Here is a 26,316-nt window from a genome sequence, read left to right on the forward strand (position 1 = left end):
TTTGTATTGTAAGCACAATGGCACTCTGTAGTGCATTAAGGGTGTGCATGCAGGCATTCAGTGTGAATCAATATTTGAGGATTTAGGGACAAATGTTTTTGTTTTGTTTTTTGTTTGTTTGTTTGTTTGTTTTTTGGACACTGTCAATATTTATTCTTAAATGAAGTGTATTAATAGGTGTTACCAGGTGTTGGAACATTTGTGAGAACATGTGAGAACTGCTGGATGATTAGTTCTGGGTCTAAAGTCTCACCTCATGACTATAAACAAATGAATATGAAACAAAAATAACTACCAGAATATTTGAATGTTCAATACATTTTGCATGTCTTTACAGCTCATGCAACAAAATACAAACAGAAAAATGATATATATCCAAAAATGTAAATAATCTTCATAGAAGAAGACTGTCCTCTTATTTAAATATAAGTAAATATAAAGCTAAATTGGTATCTCAAATTACAAACTGCTGCTCAACACATAAGAAAGAAGCCAGTCTCTAAAATATTTTTTTTGTTAGAAACTTCACATGAAGCAAATGGATGCAAAAGGATATTTGTAGTATTTGTAAGCACTGAACATCTGGTATGTGGAGTAGGGTTTCATGGACTAAACAGTCCATGATTGGGTACCATTTTAAATAAAGACTTCCCTTCTAAATGTTTATCTTTTTTTTTTTAATCTGTTTTTAAATGGTTATTAATTAGGTAGCATACACTTACATTTTCATTAATAATCATATTGTCATTAATAGTCATTAACATGTAACACTTAGATAGAAGTGGTAACAATAACTTTATTTTACCTACTAATGAAAGTGACAGATAACTTACAGAAAAAAAGGAAAAATTTTAGTCATTTAAAATGTTATGGTATGCCAAATTTTCACTGATGCCTAAAAAAAGACATTCTGTTGGTGAGTACTTCATTAAAGTTTGTGGTTAAGTGGTTAAAAATATTAACAATATGTGAAGCTGACAGCTTGAGACAGAGAAGACATATTAAGATACCACTTTAAAATAAAACTACATGTATAAATGGCTTAAAAACTTTATTACATGGTTATTATTAGGTTTAAAACACACAAATATAAGACTGTACACAGGGGAGAAACACACACAAGGAAGTGTCTCGGTTGCCAAGAGACCGAGATCTAAGAGGAAGCTGAAGTAGGTGGAGTCTATACATGGATTAAAACCAACTGTGTCCTGCCCCTATAATGCTCATCTCTAGTAAGCACTATTTCCTGAATCTGATCATGCAAATCAGATGATGTTGCAATTAAACTTCACGGCACCTTGTCTGCACTGTCCATTCACCTGGCTCCCATTAACACAACCTTTAGGTACATGTATCCTTCGGCAGGTTTCTGTTTACACTAATGATTTGAAGCTGACAGAAACCTGCTTTTGTCTCTGAGGATACAGGAGAAGGAAGGAGATGAAGCTATTCTACAGTGGTTTGGCTGGACTGTTCAGCTTCCGAAAAATGAGAAAATGTATACTCTTCATATTCCTGAGCACAATAATCTTCATCATATGTTTAGCACTTTTTCATTTTCATATGCAACACAAGAACCTAGACCCTGGTGAGTGCTTACTATTTTGTGTTTTGTTGTTATTGTTGTATATACATATATATATATTTCAAATAAGAGAAACTGGAACATTTGTGAAGCTATGGGAAAACCTGTCATTTTCAAATTACACTACATGGGCAAACATTAGCGTACACCTGCTTAGCCAACATTTCGTAGCCAACAAGTAGGGTGTTCACCTTTGCTGCAGTAATACAGCCACAAGGTAATGTATTGATGTTGGATTAAATGTCCCACTAGTTGGAACTGATTATGTTGAATTCAGGCTCATGTGATGATGCACTACAAAATCAATTTCTATTGGTCAATACCTTTTGGAGGAAGTAATTCAAGCTGTGTTATTGGAACTGAACATTGAGCAGAACAGAACAGCAATAGATTCACTGCTAAGAAGCTGAATTCAATCATTATAAAGTGTGTCAACAAAACTTTAAATAAGGTTGCTGGTTTGGTTCTGACAACAATGTTATGTTTATAGTGATATTTGTATCTTTAGATTTCCTGTATTTTCACGGAGAGTTTTGTTTTTCCCATGGTGCCCTAGAGGGTTTTTGTTTTCCACTTTGTTTTTCACTGCATCACAAAGGTTCTCATTACATGCAAAAACATGAATGTAGTCAGGGTTCTCTGGAGGATGTGTGCTGCTCACATGATGTTTTACCGAACGCTGTTGTTAAAGAGGAATAAGACTGTCCAAAAGTTTGCACATAGCTCTTTAAAAATATCGTGTTCAGCTTTGTCAGTTTGCATCCATTGTGAATGTAGACATTCAAATGTGCACACACAGAGTGGCAAATAGCTTATTATTTCCCATAGTGGTTAAAGTTTTCAGTTTGGTTCCTCTGAAAGTAAACACTCGCAACAAGAGACAGCTCAAGCTCTAATTTAATACTTGATATGTGCTTGGTTTTGTGTGTAGAGTCAGAGACAATTCTGGGATGATATACTTTCCAATCAATAATCAGCACTAGCTTTGATAGCTCCACCAATATGCATGCTCAGAAATGGAATTCATTCAATTCAGACTGCATAGATCACAGCTGGAAAATTGGGGTGTCAGCAACAGAAGTAGAAACCCTAAATGAAATGAGAGTATGTAAGAATATAGATTACTGTAGAAAACAATGCATACATTGCCTAACATTTCTTCCAAAAAGTCAAGTCAATTAATAGAGATTATGTTCTGCTTTACAATCATCACAACCTCTACTCTTCTGGGAAACGTACAGTTGATGCTGAAATGTTGCTCTGGGGGTTTGACTGCATTCAGCCATGAAAGAATTAGTGAGATCAGGTACAGTGCTTGATAATTGTCTGATCAGTTATTATTGTTCAGTGCTGTCTATAGGGACATGTACTTTGTGTGTAGAAGGTGAGATAAATTGTGCAGAATAGCTGAAGTGCAAACAACCTACTGCACATTGCTACTTTGTAAATATTAAAGACAAACAAGGAACAACCCTTTCTTTGTCCTGGAAAGTAAATTTATAATGCAAAAAAGCCATGGGGGAAATGTCATGTATAGTACTGAAACACCTGTCTTATTTTGTTAGTGCAAAATTGAACTCTTCCTGGTGCTAAATGGAACAGATTTTAAGTTTTTTCAAGTAATTTACAGAATCATATACACCAAATGTGTACAATATATGTACTCTAGCAAATACACAAGTGTTAAATCAACCCTGCTGTTTAAAAATGTAACTGTCATCAGAAGATCAACTTATAATAGCACCATTTGCCATGTACTTGCACCCTGTCCAGGGTGTTTACCTGCCTCGCATTCAATGAATCCACTCTGGATTTACCACAACCATGATCAGTATAAAGCAGTTACAGAAGACGTATAAATAAACAACAGCATTATTTTATATTATTAATAAAGCATTTTAAGTTTGTATTTTGTGGTTGACAGTGAAAAGAGAATCAGAATGTGTGGATATGCATCAGTGCAGGAGTGAATTTTCTATGGACTTATAATACATCAGAAGAGTTTTCTAGTGTCTAAATGCATGAGAACCTTATCTGAGTCACTTCACATTTACATTTATGGCTTGTAGCAGATATTATTAGTATCTATTATAAGTTATTAGTAATTACACAGTGTACAAACAGTAGGTTGCATTATTTCCATAGATATAAAACTGTTTGGGGATGTATTAGAGAAACTAAATCAACAGATGTCAAGCAGTTTTGATTATGATGTTTAATGTTTGACCAAAAAAGCCTTAAAACATAAGGTCTGACCATGCCACTGAAAGAAGATGTTAAAATATAAACAGAACCTGAAAACTGCCCATATCGTCATGATACCAAACTGAGTAGATATAAACAGTCTAATCTGAACAATAATGATCCCACATTGTTGGCACCAATGACAAAACTCAGGCTCTCTGATAGAGGTTGAAGTTTGTGCAGCTGGTAAAGCTTGGTTGGAGTTTCATTCCTGACAACGGTCTCTGTGTACTTGTTTCTCAGGTATCCTTGTCTACGCAACATATGCATCAGTACCCCAGAGGCTGCTGTAACACTCCCCACAGCTTCTAAATCAGCTTCTAAGTAACGCTTATTATTTACATGCAAATATATTCATATCATCATAACTACTATCATGTTCATTTGACTTGTGGTTTAGCCTTAGGAATCACTGTATTATCTATTACATATTTTATTCCAATTAATATCAGTGTTGTGTAAAGAACAAAAACTTGAGAATACTCTTTATTTAATTGCAGGTGAAAATTAAAAATAGAAAAATGGGATTTAACCGAAAATGTCCACTTATGCTTTTATAATATGTTCCATTCTTATTTGCAAACTTTTTGAAGTTTTTCAAAGAAAACCATGGGGCTATCTTTCCAAATCTCCAAAGTGCAGTCTTAACAGTTGGTTGCATTTACTGTTTTTCTAATCAAGGAAATCTGGGAAATTACATTGGTATTCACTGCATTTAACAGGTGCTCTTAGAACAAGCAGGAAATATGCATTGCTGTTTCATCAGAATACCAACATTTTCCCGGACCTGGGCTATGGGTTATTTCATTCTTCTCTTTTGCCAATTACCTTTTCTTAGTTTTTAATTTTTAGTAAATTGTGGGTCTCTTTCATTTTACCTCAGGTAGGAAGTGTTTAAAAAAATACTATCCAACTCAGTCTTTGGTCAAGGACATTGGATAAATACAGCTGGAGGGGGCTGCACTATGGTAGGTTGCTGCAGTGTATAGGATTCTCTGACTAAAACATATATCCTAATTCTGACTGATTCGATGAGATCATCTGATGCATATATCATCCAGAATAGATCTACTCGACTCAAGACCAGTAGCATAGCAGGGGAGAAACTATCTCTCAAACCCAATGACCAGTACTTCCACATTTCTTCCAAAATCAAGTCTTCATTATGTCCTGCTTTGCAACAATCGCAACCTCTACTCTTCTGGGAAACATACAGTTGATGCTGGAGCATTGCTCTGGGGGTTTGACTGCATTCAGCCTTGAAAGAATTAGTGAGGCCAGGTATAATGCTTGATAATTGTCTGGATCAGTTATTATTGTTCAGTGCTGTCTATAGGGACATGTACAAGGGCGACACGGTGGCTTAGTGGTTAGAACGTTCGCCTCCCAGCGCTGGGATCTTGGGTTCAAGTTCCATCTGGGTGGAGTTTCCATGTTCTTCCCGTGTCTGCGTGGGTCTCCAATTTCCTCCCACAGTCCAAAAACATGGAGGGTAGGTGAATTGGCTTCTGTCTAATAACTGTCCTGCTGTGTGAGTGAATGAGTGTGTATGTGAATGAATGTCTGTGAATGTGAGTGTGCCCAGATATGGATTGTCACTCTTTCCTGGGTGAAATCCTAGTGCCCGATGCAGTCCTCCAGGTGGATGGTCATTCCTGTTTGAGAGTACACTGTGCGCGTTTAGCTGCTGCTTCTCGCCAGTGTGTGTGTGTGTGGATTGAGTGTTCTGAGCAGTGTGGATTGTAAAGCGTCCTTGGGTATCTAGAAAGGCGCTATATAATAAGTGTTACGATAGAATAGAATACAATAGAATGTACTTTGTGTGTAGAAGGTGACATAAATTGTGAAAAATAGCAGAAGCACAAACAACCTACTGAACATCGCTACTTTGTAAATATTAAAGACAAACAAGGAACAACCCTTTCTTTGTCCTGGAAAGTAAATTTATAACACGAAAAAGCCATGGGGGAAATGTCATGTATAGTACTGAAACACCTGTCTTGTTTTGTTAGTGCAAAATTGAACTCTTCCTGGTGCTAAACGGTACAGATTTTAAGTTTTTTCAAGTAATTTACAGAATCATATACACCAAATGTGTACAATATATGTACTCTAGCAAATACACAAGTGTTAAATCAACCCTGCTGTTTAAAAATGTAACTGTCATTAGAAGATCAACTTATAATAGCACCATTTGCCATGTACTTGCACCCTGTCCAGGGTGTTTACCTGCCTCGCATTCAATGATTCCACTCTGGATTTACCACAACCATGATCAGTATAAAGCAGTTACAGAAGACGTATAAATAAAAAACAGCATTATTTCATATGATTAATAAAGCATTTTAAGTTTGTATGTTGTGGTTGACAGTGAAAAGAGAATCAGAATGTGTGGATATGCATCAGTGCAGGAGTGAATTTTCTATGGACTTAATACATCAGAAGAGTTTTCTAGTGTCTAAATGCATGAGAAACTTATCTGAGTCACTTCAAATTTACATTTATGGCTTGTAGCAGATATTATTAGTATCTATTATAAGTTATTAGTAATTACACAGTGTACAAACAGTAGGTCGCATTATGTTCATAGATATAAAACTGTTTGGGGATGTATTAGAGAAACTAAATCAACAGATGTCAAGCAGTTTTGATTATGATGTTTAATGTTTGACCAAAGAAGCCTTAAAACATAAGGTCTGACCATGGCACTGTAAGACAGAAGATATTAAAATATAAAGAGAACTGAAAACTGCCCACATCTCCATGACACCAAACTAAGAAGATATAAACAGCCTAATCTAAACAATAATGATCCCAGATTGTTGGCACCAATGACAAAACTGAGGCTCTCTGATAGTGTAATAATGGGGGTGTGTAGGAGAGGTCATGGAGTAAGGGATGGAGGCATATGCAGGAGGCTTTATTACAATAACTTAAAGGAAACTAGACAGCGGGACACTAAACACAAGGGCTAAACAACCCACCAACAGGAAACACTGACAAGGACTATATAAAGACAACACCAACAGGAAACACCTGGGTACTAATTATATATATAATATATATATATATTTATTTATTTATTTATATTTGAAGTTATGTAATAACATAATTTTGGGAGTGGGACCAGGCCCAAACTTCATCTCTCAGCCCTATATATACCCCGCAAATTATGTCATTTTCGCGTCAGACAAACTCGCTTCATTTAGTTCAGGAGACGGATCTTGATTCGACTGCTTCACTACGTCAGCTCGCTCCTCTGCGCTGGGTCATTCCAACTGATCCCCATATTCGGAGCCGTGTTCGGCCATTATTAAACCCACTGAGCCTCCTGTTTAAAACAATTGCTATGGGACTTCCCGGTATCTGAAGTTACGTTCGGCTGTTGTCTCGCCTGCTACCGCTTCAACTGTTCTATGCTCTGCAGTCTTACCCACTCCGGATCGGTGCTCTGCTCTCCTGCTTCTGCTACCACTGCAACCGGCCTCCTGAGCAACCCCCCGGATCTGCTTCAGACGCTGGCACATGGCTTTGAGCCTACCCTTACCTTCATCTCCGGCTACGCTGCAACGGGACTGCCTCGTGTTTGGGGAACTCTAATATACTGCCGGTGTGGCTGCTGTCCGCAGCTACGAGCTCTACAGCACCTTGAGACTCCCATTTCCTCCTCTCCCGTAGAACAGCCTCGACGTTCCAGTAACGTGCTCGGAAACAATGGCGTTCCCTGTTCCATGTTTAAGCCTTCATTCCGAATCAGCTCCTCGTTCTCTCTGAAAACTGCTTTGACTGACAGCATTGCACCCATTTAGACACAGCCCACCTTGCTCGTTTCCTTCTCTCTTATCCTCTCTACACATCATCCCACCCGTCCCTTCATTATCCCATCCCTCCCTTTATCATCCCACCCCTCCCTTTCTCTTCCTCTACATCTCTCTCTACGCATCATTCCACCCCTCCCTTTATCATCCCACCACTCCCTTCATCATCCCACCTCTTAACCCGTTGCAGCCGCAGCTGCATACCTCAGACCTTCTAGCCCGCACCCCTCTATAGGTGCCGAGGCGGGCCTGTCTCCTGTCCCACGCTCTGGGCACTCGATGCAGTCGACTCTACGCATCATATCATCCCTCCCTTCATTATCCTACCTCTTCCCCCATTGCAGCCGCAGCTGCATGCCTCAGACCTTCTAGCTCGGACCCCTCTATAGGTGCTGCGACGGGCCTGTCTCCTGTCCAGCGCTCTGGACACTCGACACCGTCTACTCTACGTAGGTTTACTCTACGTATCATCCCACCCCTCCTTTTATTATCCCACTTTTTCCTTAGTTGCAGCAGCAACTGCATGCCTCAGACCTTCTAGCCCGCACCCCTCTATAGGTGCTGAAGCAGGCCTGTCTTCTGTCCAGCGATCTGGGCACTCAACGCGGTTTCTTCATCCCACCCTCTACCCCATAGCAGCTGCTGCTCTATGCATCATACTTTCCAGCTCGCACCCCCTCTACAGGATGCTGTTGTGGGCCTGCCTCCTGCCTGGTCATCTGGGCCCTCTATGCAGTCTCCTTGCTGCACAGCTTCCTACAATTCTCACTTTTCTATTCAGATGCTGCTGCGGACCCTCATCCGGACTCCTCTGCTGCTGTGCTCCTCCCACCATCCAGCTTGCAGTTTGTACTCTTTTCAGATGCTGCTGTGGGCTATCGTACCGTACCCTCCTCTGTGGTGCTCACACTCTACAGCTTCTAGCTTCTGTTCTGTTTTCAGGTGCTTCGGTGGACCTTCACACCCCACTTATTGCTGCTGCACTACTCCCAGTCTCTGACTTTCCAGCACATCGTGTTCTCGGGTGCTGTTACAGGCCATGTCCTAATCCTCTCTCCTTTTCGGCTGTCCCACACCCCGCCTCTTCCTTTACAGTGCACCCTCTATCCTAATGTGGACCTCCATCCTAATCCTCTTCCCCCTGCAGTTTCGCCTCACCCTGCCTCTTTCTTTACAGCCCTCCTCTCTCATGCCAAGGACCTTTGTCCTAACCCCATAGACCAGCCCCTCTACTCAGCCCTAAGGCACTTGACGCCACCTCAAATTAAATTCGCCTTCTTACATGCTGCCTCTTCTCTGGCACCTGTTTTTCATCACCATCTAGGCATTTTCGCTATCTTTGCGTCAACTTTCTTGCTTGAGCTCCTCAGCACCTTTGGATTTTGTCTCTTTCAGAGTTCTCTCCCGCGTGACAAACTGCCTTCTCTCTATCTTGCCATTCCTGCGGTGCTGACCCTTTTTGGGCTTCTTATTTGGCCTCATCTGTCATCCCTCTAGATCACCATTTCGTTCTCAATTTCCTCTAAGCCCTTGGAAATGCACCACCAGGGCACATGTAATAATACAGGGGGTGTAGGAGTAAGGGATGGAGGTAAGTGCAGGAGGCTTTATTACAATAACTTAAAGGAAACTAGACCGGGACTCTAAACACAAGGGCTAATCTATAAGCAGGGCTAAACACTAAACAAAGTTAAACACTAAGATTCACAAACATAGAGAACAAACTCAGAGAACACATACATACATACAATGACCCACAAACAGGAAACACTGACAAGGACTATATAAAGACAACACCAACAAGAAACACCTGGGTACTAATTAAGACACATGACACTAGAAACACAAGGGAAGGGTATCACATGACCAGGGAACAAGCAGGAAACAGACAAGACAGGGGGAAACAGTCACATGACAAGGGGAGCACAAACAAGGAACAAAAACAGAACACAAAACTAAGCACGAAGGACATCTCGCTTTATTAATGCTGCCCCTCTGTAGTACTTGACTTCAAGGCTGCTACCTATCCACTTTCCACCTATTGTTGACACTCAGTCATGCACCAGTTTATTAAAAGTAGTTCATTCATAGACTCACTAACCCCTTTCATTTACCTACACACAATCCAGGACACCAATCAAACCCTTGACCAGAGTACCTGAACCTGTTCAATCTGTAGCACTTAATGACCAGCATTCATGTAAATTTTTGGGTGTTCGGCTTCATACGCATTCATAAGCCACCCTCAACTCCTCCCTAAAGACTTCTGAGTTCACCTCCCTGTTTCAGCCTCTACGGGCGTGGTCCGTACTAGCAAATTGAAGTTATGTAACTCCTCCTCTCAGCCCTATATATACCCCACAAATTCACATCATTTCCGCGTCAGACAAACTCGCTTCATTTAGTTCAGGAGACGGATCTCGATTCGACTGCTTCACTACGTCAGCTTGCTCCTCCACGCTAGGTCATTTTTGCTGATCCCCATATTCGGAGCCGTGTTCGGCCATTATAAACCCCACCAAGCCTCCTGTTTTAAAATACTTGCTCCCACCTCCACCCTTTTTATTTATCCAACGGGGCGGGTTCCGCCTTCCTACGCATTCATAAGCCACCCTGAACTCCTTCCCAAAGACTTCTGAGTTCACCTCCCCATTTCAGCATCTACAGACATGGCCCGTACTAGCAAAACTTGAATTTGGACCATGAGCTGTGTTGTAGCATTAATTGCTTTTCCATTAAAGCTTGCACCCAGTGTGTTAGCTCACCCTGAAAATTTCTTAAATTTATATATAAGTTAAATATACAATTTAACTTAAATTGTATATTATAAAGTTTGTCATTCATATATTATTGGACATTAAATATTTTTTTTCATTCATTCATTATCTGTAACCACTTCAGGGTCGCGGTGGGTCCAGAGCCTACCTGGAATCATTGGGCGCAAGGAGGGAATACATCCTGGAGGGGGCACCAGTCCTCCACAGGGCAACACACACTCACACATTCACTCACACACTCACACCTATGGAGTATGTGTACCTTAAATACCTTCCCAATAATTGAAGGAAATACTACTATTTTAACATAATTATTGTGATTAAATTTGTAATTGATAGACACTCTTAATATAAATATAATCCCATTCCAATGTTGTTCTTACATAGATTTGTTTATTTTATATTTAAATATCAGGTAGTGTCGCAGTCACACAGCTCCAGGGGCCTGGAGGTTGTGGGTTCGATTCCCGCTCCGGGTGACTGTCTGTGAGGAGTTTGGTGTGTTCTCCCCGTGTCCGCGTGGGTTTCCTCCGGGTGCTCCGGTTTCCTCCCACAGTCCAAAAACACACGTTGGTAGGTGGATTGGCGACTCAAAAAGTGTCCGTAGGTGTGAATGTGTGTGTGTGTGTGTGTGTGTCTGTGTTGCCCTGTGAAGGACTGGTGCCCCCTCCAGGGTGTATTCCCGCCTTGCGCCCAATGATTCCAGGTAGGCTCTGGACCCACCGTGACCCTAAACTGGTGAAGCGGTTACAGATAATGAATGAATTAATTAATATTTAAATATCCATTATTAAGAGTTTCAGATTTTAAAACGTGCAATCAATTGGTTCATTTTTAATTGATCACCTGCACTTCATTATTTTAATGTTAGCTCCCAGAGCGCCAACAAATCAGTAGAAATAAACATGAACCTTACATTTATGGACAGCTGGAATTTTTTTTATACGAAATGAGAAAGGCTCTAGTTCAGTAAAAGTAGAGAAACCTGATGATTCACACAGAAAGTTTATAACACATTAAAGCATTGCTGCAAACTTTCCTGTACCTTCCCTAACTTAATGTTTTATTATCCACCTTACAGATAAAGTTCATTTTCTTCCATCCAAAGCATTGCTGTCTTTCCTCCACCAGTCAAACAGGCAAAAGACAGATGAGGTGAGACTCTGTGATATGATGATGATGACATATGATTACTTTGGTTTTACACTCACTGACCTGTATGTCCTTTATAGTTCTACAATTGTACTGTATGTAATTTTAGAACTACATAATTTTTCTGTATGGTCAGTGGAGCTGATAAAATGGACTGTGAATATAGAAACTAAGAGGTTATTGTAATGTCATGTCTGATTTTTGTATATTAAATTTAACCAATGATGTAAGGCCCAACAGTGTAAATATGTATCAAATCTTTAGGTGAATCCTAAAATCCAATAGTCCAACCAGTCTAGCTGGCTGTTAGATAATGCATCAGATTTTGCAGTTTTCTTTCCAAGTATTTCCAAGTTATTGGCATTTACTTGCTTTCCCTTCCCATGGTGCAGCAATTACATCCTAGCGACATTTCTCTTCAACTTCAAGTCCAACATTCCACCTTAAATAGAGTTAAAATTACTTTAGCCATGGAGAAGTTTTCTTTAAGACATTTTTCTCTCCTGCAGTACCTTTCATTCCACATTAAATGGAACAGATAATTACGTTGCCCTAGCAGAATTATCAGTTTTTCCTTAAATGCTGCACTGTCTAAAGTGGGCACAGTAATTTAGCTCCATTTGGTGAACAGGAAAAAGCTTAGCAGGTGCCAGAATGCACAGTTTCTGTTGGAAAAAAGTTGGTAAATGCCTGTAAATGGTGCAGATTTTAAGGTGGGATGGAGACTTCAAATAGCAAGAGCAGATTTGAGAAGGCTGTAAAAATCCACTCAGCTCCTGTTTCAAACATGACACGCTGAGGAGGGGGCATGTTTAGTCTACTGCACAGACTCAGGTTGCAAATTTGACAAAATCTCTGACTGTTTTGGCTTAATTTCTGTCGAATGAAAGCAAATGGAGGCATACCTTCCATGTTTCTGCAATCAGAATGCTACATAAATTATAGAACAAAACTGGATAAAAATCATAATTATTGCAATGGAATGTGGCACAATTAAGTTTCCTTTGTAAAGATACTAAAAAGGGCACACATAATGGGACTACAGAGAGTACTTGTTTAACTCTTCCCTGCTTTCTATTACAGATGACAGAGGTTCATTCTGAGCAATCGCAATGGGAACCCAAGGTGCCACAACTTGCCTAAGCAGCCTCACACAAATTTATTGGACAAGCAATATGAAAATGTACCTTCATATTTTACATTGTAACATATTTACATATTTTATCATGTGGCCAGTATCGAGGCAGAGTGAACATGCACGTGTTTGAAGACTGGTGCGGAAGCTCAGTAGAACAGCTAAGGAAGAATACACTGTTCCCACGGTATCCACATGTTAGTAATCACACTCAGACATAACCTACATACACATTGGTTTCATAAAAGCTGAGAAGATTAGTTCACCTTTTTTTCTAGTAAAATAATCCTCTACTTATTCATAATAAGTTGACATCATTTTACTGTGGATTAACCTTAGCAAGACACACAGCTAATAAACGCACCATTGTGACTGAAAGACTCCATGTCCATAAAATGGACAAAAGAGTGAATCAACAGTGTGTTAGCACTGCAATCAATCAGAGAACTGTTTAAATATCTGTTAAAAATTGACAGCAGTTGCTGTGGGTGGAGATTCGTAGTTTTATTTTTGCACTTATTTTAAACACCTTTCTTATCTTGTAGATGGAATTTAATTAAACATTTCATATTTTCCATTTCTTTCTAAAAGAGACTGGCTTAAGCAAATTTGAGAAAACTGCACAAGATGTGGATGAAGCTATTATATGTGTGGCTGATTACATACTGGTACTTAAGTTTGAGCAGCTCCTTTACACCGAATGAATAATGGATTTAAATGAATTTCAGCCTTAAAATAATTTTATTTGTAAGACTTTCGTTAATGACAAAGATGGAGTTTTCAGTCTCTGGTTAATTTCCACTTTCATACGAGCTACTCAAGTGTCTACCACTTTTCCTTCTCTTTTATGTTTTTCATCGAATTGTAAATGCAAATGCGAATTCACTCTGATTTTGATTACATAAGCTACAAACATTATACATTTTACACCAAATGCAGCATTTCATATGTAATCATAATTTTCAGATTCGGACCACAGTAACCAGGCTCGCAATATATCCCAAGTGGACTCACTATGGAGTGAGAATCTTTGGCTATCTTCATCCAGCAGACAGTGGTGAGTAATACTTTAGAAATACATTTTTGAAACTCCTTTGGAAAGTTCATAGCAGCATTGCTGTCTCCAATATTTTCTTTTACCTCTGCCAGGTGAGTACAGGTTTGCGATTTCCTCTGATAAGAACTCTGAGTTCTGGCTGAGTGAAAATGAATCGCTCCACAGCATCAGACTTCTGGCCTACGTTGGAAAAGTAAGTGTTAACGTATACCATAAATAAGACTTTGGTCTGCTTTATTTTATGTTTGAGGTAAACACAAAAACACTTCAAAAGTTTTTTAATTATTGTTTTATTAATAATGCTGTTTTCAGACAGGACAGGAATGGGCAGGTCCTGGAGAATACTGGAAATTTGTGTCCCAGATTTCTCAGCCAGTTCTGTGAGTTATTAAACATTGTTTTATATGTTTGTTCTCATCTACATTTTTCACATAAATATAAACTGATTACGTCTGAGTCAATGTCAGAGGCTAACTTTTGAATATTACTGTAAGTCCTCAACCAGCATGGATTCAAAACTCTTTCAGGTTAAAGAAAGGGAAGCGATACTTCTTTGAAGTCCTCTTCAAGCACAGTGAAGGAATAGATCATGTGGAAGTTGCAGTATGTTTTTCTTTCATTTCCATTGTGAACTACATTGAGTTTAAAAGAAGATTTTAATTACTTTTATTCTAAAAGAGAACCAGTGCACGGCTATTGTTTACTGCTAATGAAATAGCATACATCTCACTGGAGGTTAATCATAATTTACTCTTGATAAAGAAGAGGGAAGTTAATCAAAGTGTGAAATGTCATATTTTCCAGAAACCACATTCTCTAATGTTTTTTTTTTATTATTTATTTATTTTTTATTATCTCCAGTGGCGTCTGAACCAGAGGAACAGCTCTTTTACTGTAATTACCTCAGAGTACCTCTCTCTCTATGCCAGTAAGTTTAAAGAGTAGTAAAATCCGGGAATGTTTCCCAATTTTATTTATTTATTTATTTTTTGTCCTTATTCTTTGATCCATTATAAATCATAGCCAGTAAATTAAGTATGCCTTTAATTCAAAGGTAAACCTCCGTTAGGTAAAACTGAAAAAATATAGTGCTTTCAGTAACATAACATGTCCTTCTGAACTAAAATGAAAAGCCACTAAAATGAGTGAAATGCAAGTATGACCTGCAATATTTGCAAATTCAGCATGCCTGAGTAATCTGTTAAAAATATATACATCACCTGAAGAATCTATGGATCTTAGTTCCTGTTTGGAAATATTAAACTATATTTCTATGTACAGATGAATCCTCTTCACTAAAGGAAGACTCAGCTCACATTGCTCAAACCACTGCCAGTAATGATTGGCATGTTGACCACATCTCCAGGAATCCTGAGCCTTATGTAGACATGGTCAGAGAAGACCCGCGAGATACCATTTACAACTGTGAGTGGTTTTGCTATTTTCTTTTGAAGTCTATGAAGCATTTTTGGTAACACTTCAATTCAATTCTACAGCTGCTCATAACAAGATGAGTAGAAGGAAAACTTAACTCTCATGTGCACAGCTACGGAAGGCTTGTATTGCCAGCCAAGGACAAAAAACTGAATCTGAATGCAGTGATATAAATTATATATATATATATATATATATATATATATATATATATATATATATATATATATAGACACATTTTTTTAATGACACAATAATAAGACATTCATTCATTCATTCATTCATTATCTGCAACCACTTATCACTGCTTATCACTGGGCGCAAGGCAGGAGCAAACCTTGGAGGGGGCGGCAGTCCTTCACAGAATAATAAGTCATGCAAAGTTTTATACAAATGTTTTTATTCAGTAATTACCACAAAAAAGCAAAAAGTGCTGCTTTCCCCTTTTTTACTCTAACTACTGTATTATAAAGTGTTACCACATTTTCTTATATCTCAGTCTCATCCCACCTTGCTCTCAACAGTACCACTACTAAACGAGTCCCATCTGAGAAAACTCTTTCCTGAATGTGATTATAAGCCCATTAATGTCTTTGAAGGAGGTCATATGCAGAGATATCATGGTATATATCATGTAAGTATTGCTTCACATCCACTGCATGAATTACATTTTTATAGAGCAAGTGTAAAACCAACCACAGTATAAAAGATTTGTTCAGCAGTTTTGTGTTTTTGCGGTTAAGGTTCACTACTCTGCAGTATACCCCAACGACCACACAAGACAAACTCATACAGCTGCTGATGAGATGTGTTTTTACAACAAGGACAAAACATTCACTGAAGGGTAACTTTAAACTAAAAATTATTTGTGTTCATAATACAGAAAATATTTTACTAACAATTATATTGACAGTGCATGTCAATGTGCTATGTTCTAGAGGAGGGTTTCTTCAGTTCCTAAAAATTGAGAGCACAGGAACAGGTAATTTCTCATTTTTAAGTAAAAAATATGAATTAATAACACCCTGAATTCAAGGCTTTTATCTTACTCATACACTCACTCACATATTCACTCACCTATATTTTACAGCATGCTCCACATGGGATGCTATTCAGTGCTTTGCATTGCATCACTGTGTACTTGAATGTATCTCATTTTCTGGACACTATTTTCATTCAGAAAACTATTTACGCCATTACTGGAGTTTCCTTTGCCCTTGAAACAGCATTAACAGTCCTCTATTTCAGATCCTTCTGGCCGTACAATCTTGGAACTGTTTTCAGTGAGAAACAATTGTCATGCACTTCTTTCTAGCTTAACTCTGCCTTTGTCCCTTTTCTGCCCCTCCCAGTCTGTTCCATAGTCTTGTCTTCCTTAGTTTTTCTCAAAGACCCTGGCATGTAATGTTTTTCCCTGTCATCCTCCTCACTTTTTCCTCCTCTCTTATCCTGAAAACAGAACAGAAAACATTGACACATCTAACAAGATGTCACCTTAAATGTATTCCTTAACAAACTACAAAAAAAATCTTCAAATATATTACATTAAAACTGTTGGGCTTTAAGTCACAAAGTACACTATACAAGACAATGGATTCCATTCACCAAGTTGAGTGATTTTTTTTTTCCTGATCTGACAAATCTCCATGCAAATCAGCCCAGCCAGTCTACAGCATGTACAAGTCAAGGAAAGCAAACAGGAAAGGATGGGTTCCGTAAATATTTAGACACAGATGAGAATCCTTTCCAACCATTCAGGAGATCAAACTTTATGAGCAATTCACACACAGACTGGGTGTCCATTAACTCAGACAGAGGTGCTTTTAGAACACCACACAAGCCAACAAAGAAACTATGCTTTTGGTGTTTGCACAAGTTGCTGGGACACAGCTGATCCAGCAGCTTGATTGTTGCCATGCCAAAACCACAGACAACAGATACTTGTCAGAGTGTTTATCATCCAGGTAAAACAAATTTGGAATAACCCTATGACCTCTGAGAAATTACCTAAATACATTTCTTTGCATTTTAGCATAGATTTCAAATACATTGCAAATAATTCAGAAAAGCTGACTTAGTCTGACCTAGCCTTTTCTTAACCTTCCATGGCTTATTTTATTATGTTTCTTCCATACTTCTAGATGTACCTCAAGCTGGTGGATATCTGAATGAGTTTTACCCTGATCCTCTATGGTGGCCAAAAATGTAAAAGTGCAACAGCACCTGGCATTATGAAACCATACACTAACCATGAATTCACTATTTTTAATTCAGAAGCCGATAAAAAGCCAAATTGGGAGCGAGTGATCAATGTAAATCCTGTGGACTTCTATTCAAACCAGCCCATTGTAGTTACCAATACCTGCAAGAGAGCTGGGAATGTCATAATGAATGAAAAGGACGTCAAGCCAGTAATTGAAGCCTTCATGGCTACTGTAAACAAAAGGTAATAATTTTGGCTAGTTTTTGCTAGGTAGATGTTTTCGCCTCTCTCACTTTCAACCTCTTGTGTATGACCTTTTGTGTATGACTTGGACTACTCAAACAGCTGGACTTGTATCCCTTTGTGCGCAGTGATCTGGCCCTGAAGCGTGTACTGAATGTGGAGAAGAGAGTGGACGGCGATGCAGGTGCACGCTATTTCCTGGAGCTGGAGCTGGAGGATGGGAAGGGCCAGAACTTGGTGATGTCTAAATATTTTTATGTAACAACAAACAAAGGCAATCCAGACCTAACTGTTCTCTGCAGCCCACAAGGCTTCTCCTGGAACCCAGAAGCCAGAGTTCATGTCATTCTGACAGGTCAGAATCTTTTCATAAATCTCAGAATATGTATCCCAAGGAATGTTATGCTTTCTCCAGAATTTCCATTGCGTTAAAGAGTTAGATGTTCTCCAAAACAATACAAAAATTACTAACATTTTTAAGTTAATATAAAGTTCCTTTTTGGAGATGGATCTTGCTACAACAGCAGCAATTTGCAAACAAACATAATTTTTGTTGTGAGTGTTTCTTTCCACAATCCCAAAACATGTGGGTAGGCGATTCACACAGTGTGCTCCTGCCCAATGATCCTGGCTAGGCTCTGTCATACGGGTCCATAAGATTATCATAAGATTACAAGCTATTGTATTCTTTGCTGAGACATTCATTGTTTCTTTGCAGGGACATAGTTACACAACAAGAACAAACAAGACTCACTTCTTTGTTTTTATACAGATACTGTGAACACTGCAATTGACTGACTGTTGCAATTTGCCTGTTATATCTGTAACCCAACAGTGAAAAACCAGGGCAGATGGGTCATTCACTTTATTCAACAAATGGAGAAAATTTATCAAACCACAGGAGACAAAAACTTCAACATCATCATTGTAGATTATAGCAGTAATGACGCTGATATAGACAAGGCACTGAAAAATGCACAACTCCCAAGGTACACCATCATTATGTTTTTAAAAATTGCAATTAAATTCAAGCAACAATAATCCATTTTATGTGACATATCTGTACATTAAAGATGTTTATAGGTTAATTGTGTTATTATTTTCAGCTACCAGTATAAGAGGCTGGAAGGCACCTTCCTGAAAACAACTGCAATTCAAACTGCAATTGATCTTGTGGAAGTAGGGAAAAACTTCTGTGTTTCTTTAAGAACTCCAAACAGCACGCACTGAATTGCCAGTTTATTAGGAACAGCATAGTCACAGCATAGTCCATTCTGGGAAAAGTTTGAGGGTAACACTTTACAATACGGGTGCACAAATAAGCATATATTAATACGTCATGAATGATCTCCTCATAGTATATTAATACATACATTAATGCTTAATATATCAGGAACTAACAAAGGATATACATTAATGACCATATTACTCATACATAAATCGCCATTAGCAAGGATAAATATTAAGTATCAACATCTTGTTAATTCAATCTCTTAATTAACACTATGACTTGCCTTATTAATTAACACCCTTTACATATTGGATCTATTTGGATACTGTGTGTTACATATCTTTGTGCATTGATGTAGGCAAATTTATAGGCAGGGACATAAGCAGTGATTAAGTGATTATTATGCGTTTATTACGAGTTTTGTAATTACTTATATAAAGTCACTTGACTTTAGGGTTGTTATTGGCCACATTAATTAATTAAATAATTAGCTTAACCCACTTACACAGAGTAACATGGCAGAAAAATGACCATAAGGAAAATTAGTCACAGGTTTTTGTTTCTGTTTAACAAAAATATCTCAAACTTTTGCCCTCATGGTTCATATAGTATGTGTAATAAGTTGTGCCTTATTTATAATCTGGTAATCATTTTACACACCTACCTTGTTGGTACCATTCTGATGTATAGTTCATTCTGGTGTTGTGTTCCATGTCAATGACAAGAGTTCAGTTTCAGGTCTTTTTCATGTGGTTCTTGACTTTAGAAGTGCTACTGTTCATATAAAATAAAAAAATCAACTTTCCTGCCTATAAATTTGCCTACATCAATGCACAAAGATATGTAACACACAGTATCCAAATAGATCCAATATGTAAAGTGTGTTAATTAATAAGGCAAGTCATAGTGTTAATTAAGAGATTGAATTAACAAGATGTTGATACTTAATATTTACCCTTGCTAATGGCGATTTATGTATGAGTAATATGGTCATTAATGTATATCCTTTGTTAGTTCCTGATATATTAAGCATTAATGTATGTATTAATATACTATGAGGAGATCATTCATGACGTATTAATATATGCTTATTTGTGCACCCGTATTGTAAAGTGTTACCAGTTTGGGTTCTACAGTGAGAAACAGAATTGCATGAATTTGTCTGGGCACTTCATGGAAGATGACGATTGTTATGGTCAAGCTGTCCCTCCAAATGTGGATAAACCACAGCCAGGGACTGATCTTGGTATTTGTGCTGTACTTTTCAGAAACCCCAAAATTCCTCAGTGGGCTTAAGGGCTTTATTGTGTCAACAAGACTCACTGCCATAACTGGTTTGTAATGTTGACTCAAAATATTACAACTCAAATGTCTTCTTTTAACAAAACCATTTAAAAATGACACAGGGTAATGGTTTGTTTTTTCCAAACCACACTATTAAAAATAAAGGTACTACAAAAGGTTCTTTGGCCTATATAAGAACCACTTGTTTTCCTTAAAAAATATTTTTGGTAATATGTTTAAATGTTAAATCTCTTTTAACAGACATGATTCTTTATGGAACCAAAAGTGAATCTTCTAAGGCATTGCTCAAAGAAATCTTTTTAGCATCTTTATTTTTAGGAGTGTGAACTTGGAGGTGGAAGTAATTGTGGACATGTTCATTTTTATTATACAGACAGAAACTCAAGTTAACTGAAACAGTCAACTAGACAACTATGAAGGTCCTTGAGGCAAAGTAAGACAATAACTAATGAGCTGAACACAGACTCAAAAGTTAAACCAAAATATCTGGAGGCATCTGATGTTTTTAGAAAACAGAGAGAACTCCAAATATTCAAAAGCACAAACCAAAATAAGGCGAAACTTAAATTGCTCTATTCCTGATCCATATATGAGTCATACTGACTTATTTTTTGCTGTTTTAGATCACTTAAGGTGGGAAAACTCGGGAGACCCTAAATACAGTTTTACTCTGCAGCATGTTTCGGTGGGTGAGGTTTTGGATTAATTAATAAAGTTGGACAACAGTTGGACCGGATTAGTTGGACCCTTTCTTTTTTAGATTTGCAGCTCCCGTAGTTGCTGCTCTGACTGCCAACCTTTTTAATATGTTCTTTTATACAGCTGCATTTCCACAAGCATGGGAAGCAGCTCAAGTACGTACTCTTATTAAGGGAGGAGATCAGAGAGTTCCCAGTTGTTACAGTTCAATCTCTATATTGCCTTGCATGTCAAAAGTGTTTGAAAAACTTGTAAACAAGCAATTGATTAACTACCTAGGTGCTCATAACATTTTAGCTGATGTTCAGGCTGGCTTTAGACCAGGTTTTGGATGTGTCACTGCCACCCTTACAATTCTTAATGATATAATTTCTGCTTTGGATACCAAACAATATTGTGCAGCAATTTTTATTGATTTATTGGCCATAAATGCATTTCTTAGTTGTCTTGTTAAAAGGTAGCTGTTTATGTATGAAACATAAAAAACAGTTTCATGATTATGGATGCATTTGTCAATCTGTCATCTAATTAAACACACACTCCAGTTTCAAGCCAGTGCAGGTGTTCGTATGCCTCATGCTGCCATCCTGCCCCGACTTTCCTCTTAGTTGAAAACCAAAATGGTCAACCAGTTTAATTCAGCCATGTCCACACCAAATAAAACATGTCAAATAAAACAATACCAAGAAAATCAAAAGGTTACCCACAGTCTGGCAGTGTTTTAGGAATTTGTTGAAATGATGTGTTGTACCTACTGAACTGGCAAGAGTGTATATAAAGTATAAAAATGTTTAAACAGCTCTAAGAATTTTTTACCGTCATGAAATTTTTGTATCTACTTTCACCCTTTCTTTTCTTCTCTTAGGATGAAAACAGTATTTTGTTCACATGTGACCTGCATCTCAATTTCCCCTTATCAATAATTAATACTGTACGTAAACACTGCGTGCAGGGCAAAATGATTTTTGCTCCAGTTGTGATGAGATTAGACTGTGGAGCCTCAGCACAAGCTCCAACAGGTACAGCTCTCAATCCACTGGACACACATTCAGTCAGATAATGATGTATCAGTGAAATATTATATATGATACACAGGGTCTGAATGGGGGTTTTATAGTGTAGTGGATAAGACCAATGCAACTGGTTAAAAAAGCTGAATATGCTGAAAATATAAAAGAGAACGGGAGACACTTAAATTTATTTACTAATATTACTAGATACTAAGGGAGGCATGGTGGCGCAGCAGGTAGTGTCGCAGTCACACGGCTCCAGGGACCTGCAGGTTATAGGTTCAAGTCCTGCTCAGGGTGACTGTCTGTGAGGAATTTGGTGTGTTCTCCCCATGTCAGTTTCCTCCAGTTTATTCCCACGGTCCAAAAAACACACGTTGGTATGTGGATTGGCGACTCAAAAGTGTCTGTGTGTAAGTGAGTGTATGTGTCACCCTGTGAGGGAGTGGTGCCCCCTCAAGGGGGTGTTCCTGCCTTTGCACCCAGAGATTCCAGGTAGGCTCCGGACCCACCGCAACCCTGAACTGGATATGCGGTTACAGACAATAGTGTAATTATTTTAGAGCAATGCATCTGGTATAGCGTAACCTCTGTTATCACTTTCAGGTTTCTGGGAAATAAGTGGTTACGGTTTGATAGGAATATATAAATCAGACATGGACCGTATTGGAGGCATGAACACTAAAGACTTCAAAGATAAGTGGGGAGGAGAAGACTGGGAGCTGTTAGACAGGTAAAAACATGTGACACCAGCAAACTGTGAAACTGTTCCCACTGGTACTCAAGGTGGTCTTCTGTCTTTGGTAACATCTACAACTAACTACAGTCATCAACAAATTAGCAAAACACTTGTTTAATAAAGTATACATTTAGATAACCTGGATATTTTCATCAAATTAATATTTTAGCTCACTTAGTAAACATATGGCTAACAAACTCGTTAGGAAGTTGACTGTTATTAGCCTTTGTGCTAGCCTCCAGAAAATGAATGCCTGAATGTTTTCTCTCTTTATAGCGAGAAACATAAACGCCATAGCTTTATAACTATGCTTACTATCATAATTAAACAAACAATTAAAAATCTCTCAAAGAAGAGGCCAAGATGCCTGAACTAGAACACTTGGATTAGTTTTTGTTTGTGAATGTGAAGTCAAAATATTACCATATTGTGCTTATAATCATTCACATTCATCACAATTATTTAGTTAATAAACTAACTGAATATATTGAGGTAGTCTCATTATTTTGAGAGAGTATCTCGAAATACTGAGATCGCAACTTACATATTACTGAAAATTAATTAATTGATACCTTTTTTGTTTTGCTTTATGTGGCTGAAACAGGCTTCAAAAAGCAAACTGAAAGTTGTTGAATTCTATTATAAAAATGACAACAATTTTGTTTTCCTAATGTCTTTTATCACCCCAACCCACATTTAAAGGGTCTACAGGCTTTTAAAAATGCCACAGTGCACCAGTGACCATAACTGATAAAAATCATCTTTCACCTGTGCCTCACGTCAGCTTCTGAGAAAAAAAATGCTGTCTTACTCGATTTTTTGGTTCTGTTTGTCGTTTCAGGATCCTGGAAAACAAGCTGGAGGTGGAGCGAATAAACCTGAGAAACTTTTTACACTATCACCATTCGAAGCGAGGAATGTGGAACAGCTAATTACAAAACAAAGACTGAACAATGGAGTTTTCATTCCCTGCTCCCAAATGTGCCTTTATGTTTATAATCTATACATTTAAAAAATTGAGAATTTAACATTTATTTCTAAAACAGGTTTTCATTTATAAGTCCAGCTCGCAATTTATTAATTTGTCTTAATACCTATTTTTGTGGTTTAACCTTCAGAAGTTTCACACTACCACTTAACATTCCAAAGCCTTAATCAAAAGCCAACACCCCTGATCAAATTACATGCTTTTCTGATTTCCTCAGTTAAAATATGTGAACGTTTCCATACAGAAAACTAAAATCTAACAATTCAGTGCTCAGTTGCTATTCATTTGTCAGGTTTAACATGTTAAATGTAAAATAATTTGCAGCACACAAATACAGCCAATTCATTTTAACTGTGTAGTAATATATGCAAAAGTGTGTTTTGGTGGAAGATTTGTACTCACTAGAACTCATTAGAACATATAATCCAGGCATTAACAATCTGTTATCAGGCTGTCCTAACTTAAGTACATATTTTTCATTTAAGTGAAACCTGCTGAGTTTCATACCACTTGAAGGTTGAATGACTAAAGGCCATGGAACAAAGCATTTCACAAGTGTCTGTCAACCTGCAATGATGACTTAAATTCCTCTATACCTCCATAAAAGCCCTGTGATAGTGATCCTTCCCCAGTGCTCATACTAGACTGATCCAGGCTCATAATGTTTCCCATAAGAATAAAAATATATATCTCGATAAGTGGCAAGCTAGTACTTGCATTCAGGTTCAGTAGCAGTATCAAATAATAGCATTCAACCACAAGGTGGCGGTCAAGCATATATGAAGGCCATTTTTCTGGCTCTGTCCTGGTAGACATGAATGTTTTATATTTCGTAATAAAACCGAATTAAAGAAATTCCCCCTCTGTTGTGCTCATTTACATCTGATTTACTCTCATGAAGAAACAGTGAAACATTGGCCTCAAATACGTTTGTTTTCGCAGCATTTTCATATGGGTTAAAAACACTTCTGCTTTAAGTTACACTTTCATGGCAAGGAAAGGGTAGCGAAAGCACGAATAGAATGTGTCATCCAGTTTTTTCAGAGGCAAAGACTGATTATCAAGTAATTCCAGGAATCTCTAGAAGGCATAGATTGTGTCAGAGAGGGCAACTGCACATTTTTTGTATATTAGTCTTCAGTAAATGCATTTACAATATTTCTAGAGCACATCAACCTATGTATGTGGTTACATATATGCTTTAAAAAAAGAAACAGGATAAAATTGTCACTATTTCAGGATAAATCTGGCATTACTTGCCTCTTAGGCTGTGGTCATGATTACTGCTGTTTACATGGTGCAGGATGCTAATGCTAAGTCGTCTGACTAATGCTAACTGGATGACCAGGGAAGCCCAGAGGCTGCTGAAAGAGAGGAACACTGCCTTCTGGTCTGGTGACAAGGCCCTCTGCCCGGTCTGCCCGGTTTGAGGCAGATCCACCAGAGACAGCAAGGCCCCATCCAGAAATCAACAACTATCCCATGTTCACAGTGGAGGGGCATGAGGTGAGACGCACACTGCGGGCTGTCCACCTACGGAACGGAAGACAGCTCGACCTGACAGCATCTCAAGACGCGTGCTGAAAAATTGTGCAGACCAGCTGGCTGAGGTCTTCACGAGGATATTCAACAAGTCTCTGTCTCAGTTAACTATGCCATTCTACCTTAAATCCTCCATCATAGTGCCTCTGGCCAAGAAACAGACCATCACCATGACTATAGGCCAGTTGCACTGACCCCTGCTCTCTGGCCTCTGCTCTACACTCTCTATACCCACGATTGCATTCCTTCCCACTACAGTAACACCATTATCATGTTCTCTGATGATACCTCGGTAGTAGTGCTCATCTCTGGGGCGAGAGTTCTCAGGAAGAACAACATCCCTGAGAAACTGCTGATATACTGAATTAAAATCTTAGTTTTAAATTCAGTAATTGTGTTTTATATTGCACTGGACAATTGCACCTTAATTTTGTTGAACATTGTTACAATGACAATAAAGATTTTTATTCTTATTCTTTAAAGTTACAGGTATGTTCCTATTGTTGATAACTTTAATTTTTTTATTATTATTATTATAATGACTGTTTTTTAAACTGATACTGTAGTAAGTATGAAATATAGTCTGGTAAGTTAGAGGAAGGTGAAGAGATGTTCATAAATTAGTTAAGATGAGTTTTCTAACACATCATGTAATCCTATATCCTATGTAAAACCTATGATATCAGATTGGACAGAAGGAGGAGCCTTTATCTAAAAACATCTGTTAAAACGGTACATTAAAATGTCACATACAGCCAGGATATTAAATCACATATATTTGCATACATTAAATAAATCATTTAACCATCTCCTTATTATCAGAATGAATACATCTAAGGAAAAAAATTAATAATGGCTGGTTAATTTCAGTAGAGAACAAAGGCAAAACGCAGAGTGTTGAGACTCCGGATGCAGGATGGAGGTGTTCAGTCTCAGATAAACATTACATCCTATTCTACATAATCATAAAAACAATTCTGTTCCTTACTGTTGTGTAACTATAGCTTAGATTGTATAACAAAAATAAATCCTCATTTCACCTTCTCCACTCACAACTCTACAATCACTCGCCCAGTTACATTTAACAAATACTCCCCCAACCAAACATCACCCTAGAATAATTTCCAATGGAATAAATCATAAAATAACCTTAT

At 38.0% G+C, this 26,316-nt stretch overlaps 1 protein-coding gene across 1 annotated transcript; it reads left to right on the forward strand.

The window, feature by feature from the left end:
* The first annotated feature begins 1,350 nt into the window (after positions 1 to 1,350).
* On the forward strand, positions 1,351 to 24,459 carry LOC136694464 (beta-1,4-N-acetylgalactosaminyltransferase 3-like). The gene is made up of 20 exons (XM_066668056.1): positions 1,351 to 1,588; positions 11,506 to 11,579; positions 12,660 to 12,701; positions 12,813 to 12,908; positions 13,678 to 13,768; positions 13,861 to 13,961; positions 14,081 to 14,148; positions 14,296 to 14,371; positions 14,630 to 14,696; positions 15,050 to 15,193; positions 15,727 to 15,836; positions 15,946 to 16,046; positions 16,141 to 16,184; positions 17,477 to 17,648; positions 17,777 to 18,003; positions 18,484 to 18,637; positions 18,755 to 18,827; positions 21,749 to 21,902; positions 22,500 to 22,626; positions 23,474 to 24,459. The coding sequence occupies exons 1-20, from the start codon at positions 1,441 to 1,443 to the stop codon at positions 23,562 to 23,564; spliced, it is 2,160 nt and encodes a 719-aa protein (XP_066524153.1). The 5' UTR covers positions 1,351 to 1,440; the 3' UTR covers positions 23,565 to 24,459.
* Positions 24,460 to 26,316: the final 1,857 nt, after the last annotated feature.

This window comes from Hoplias malabaricus, chromosome 4 (assembly GCF_029633855.1).
Source record: "Hoplias malabaricus isolate fHopMal1 chromosome 4, fHopMal1.hap1, whole genome shotgun sequence".
NCBI lineage: Eukaryota > Metazoa > Chordata > Actinopteri > Characiformes > Erythrinidae > Hoplias > Hoplias malabaricus.

Bases quoted from the DNA above. Each gene is read 5' to 3' on its own strand.
- LOC136694464 (XM_066668056.1), top strand. From the start codon at position 1,441: ATGAAGCTATTCTACAGTGGTTTGGCTGGACTGTTCAGCTTCCGAAAA. The intron at 11,580-12,659 runs GTGAGACTCTGT...TTTCTATTACAG, and splicing joins ACAGGCAAAAGACAGATGAG to ATGACAGAGGTTCATTCTGA. The intron at 15,194-15,726 runs GTGAGTGGTTTT...TGCTCTCAACAG, and splicing joins GCGAGATACCATTTACAACT to TACCACTACTAAACGAGTCC.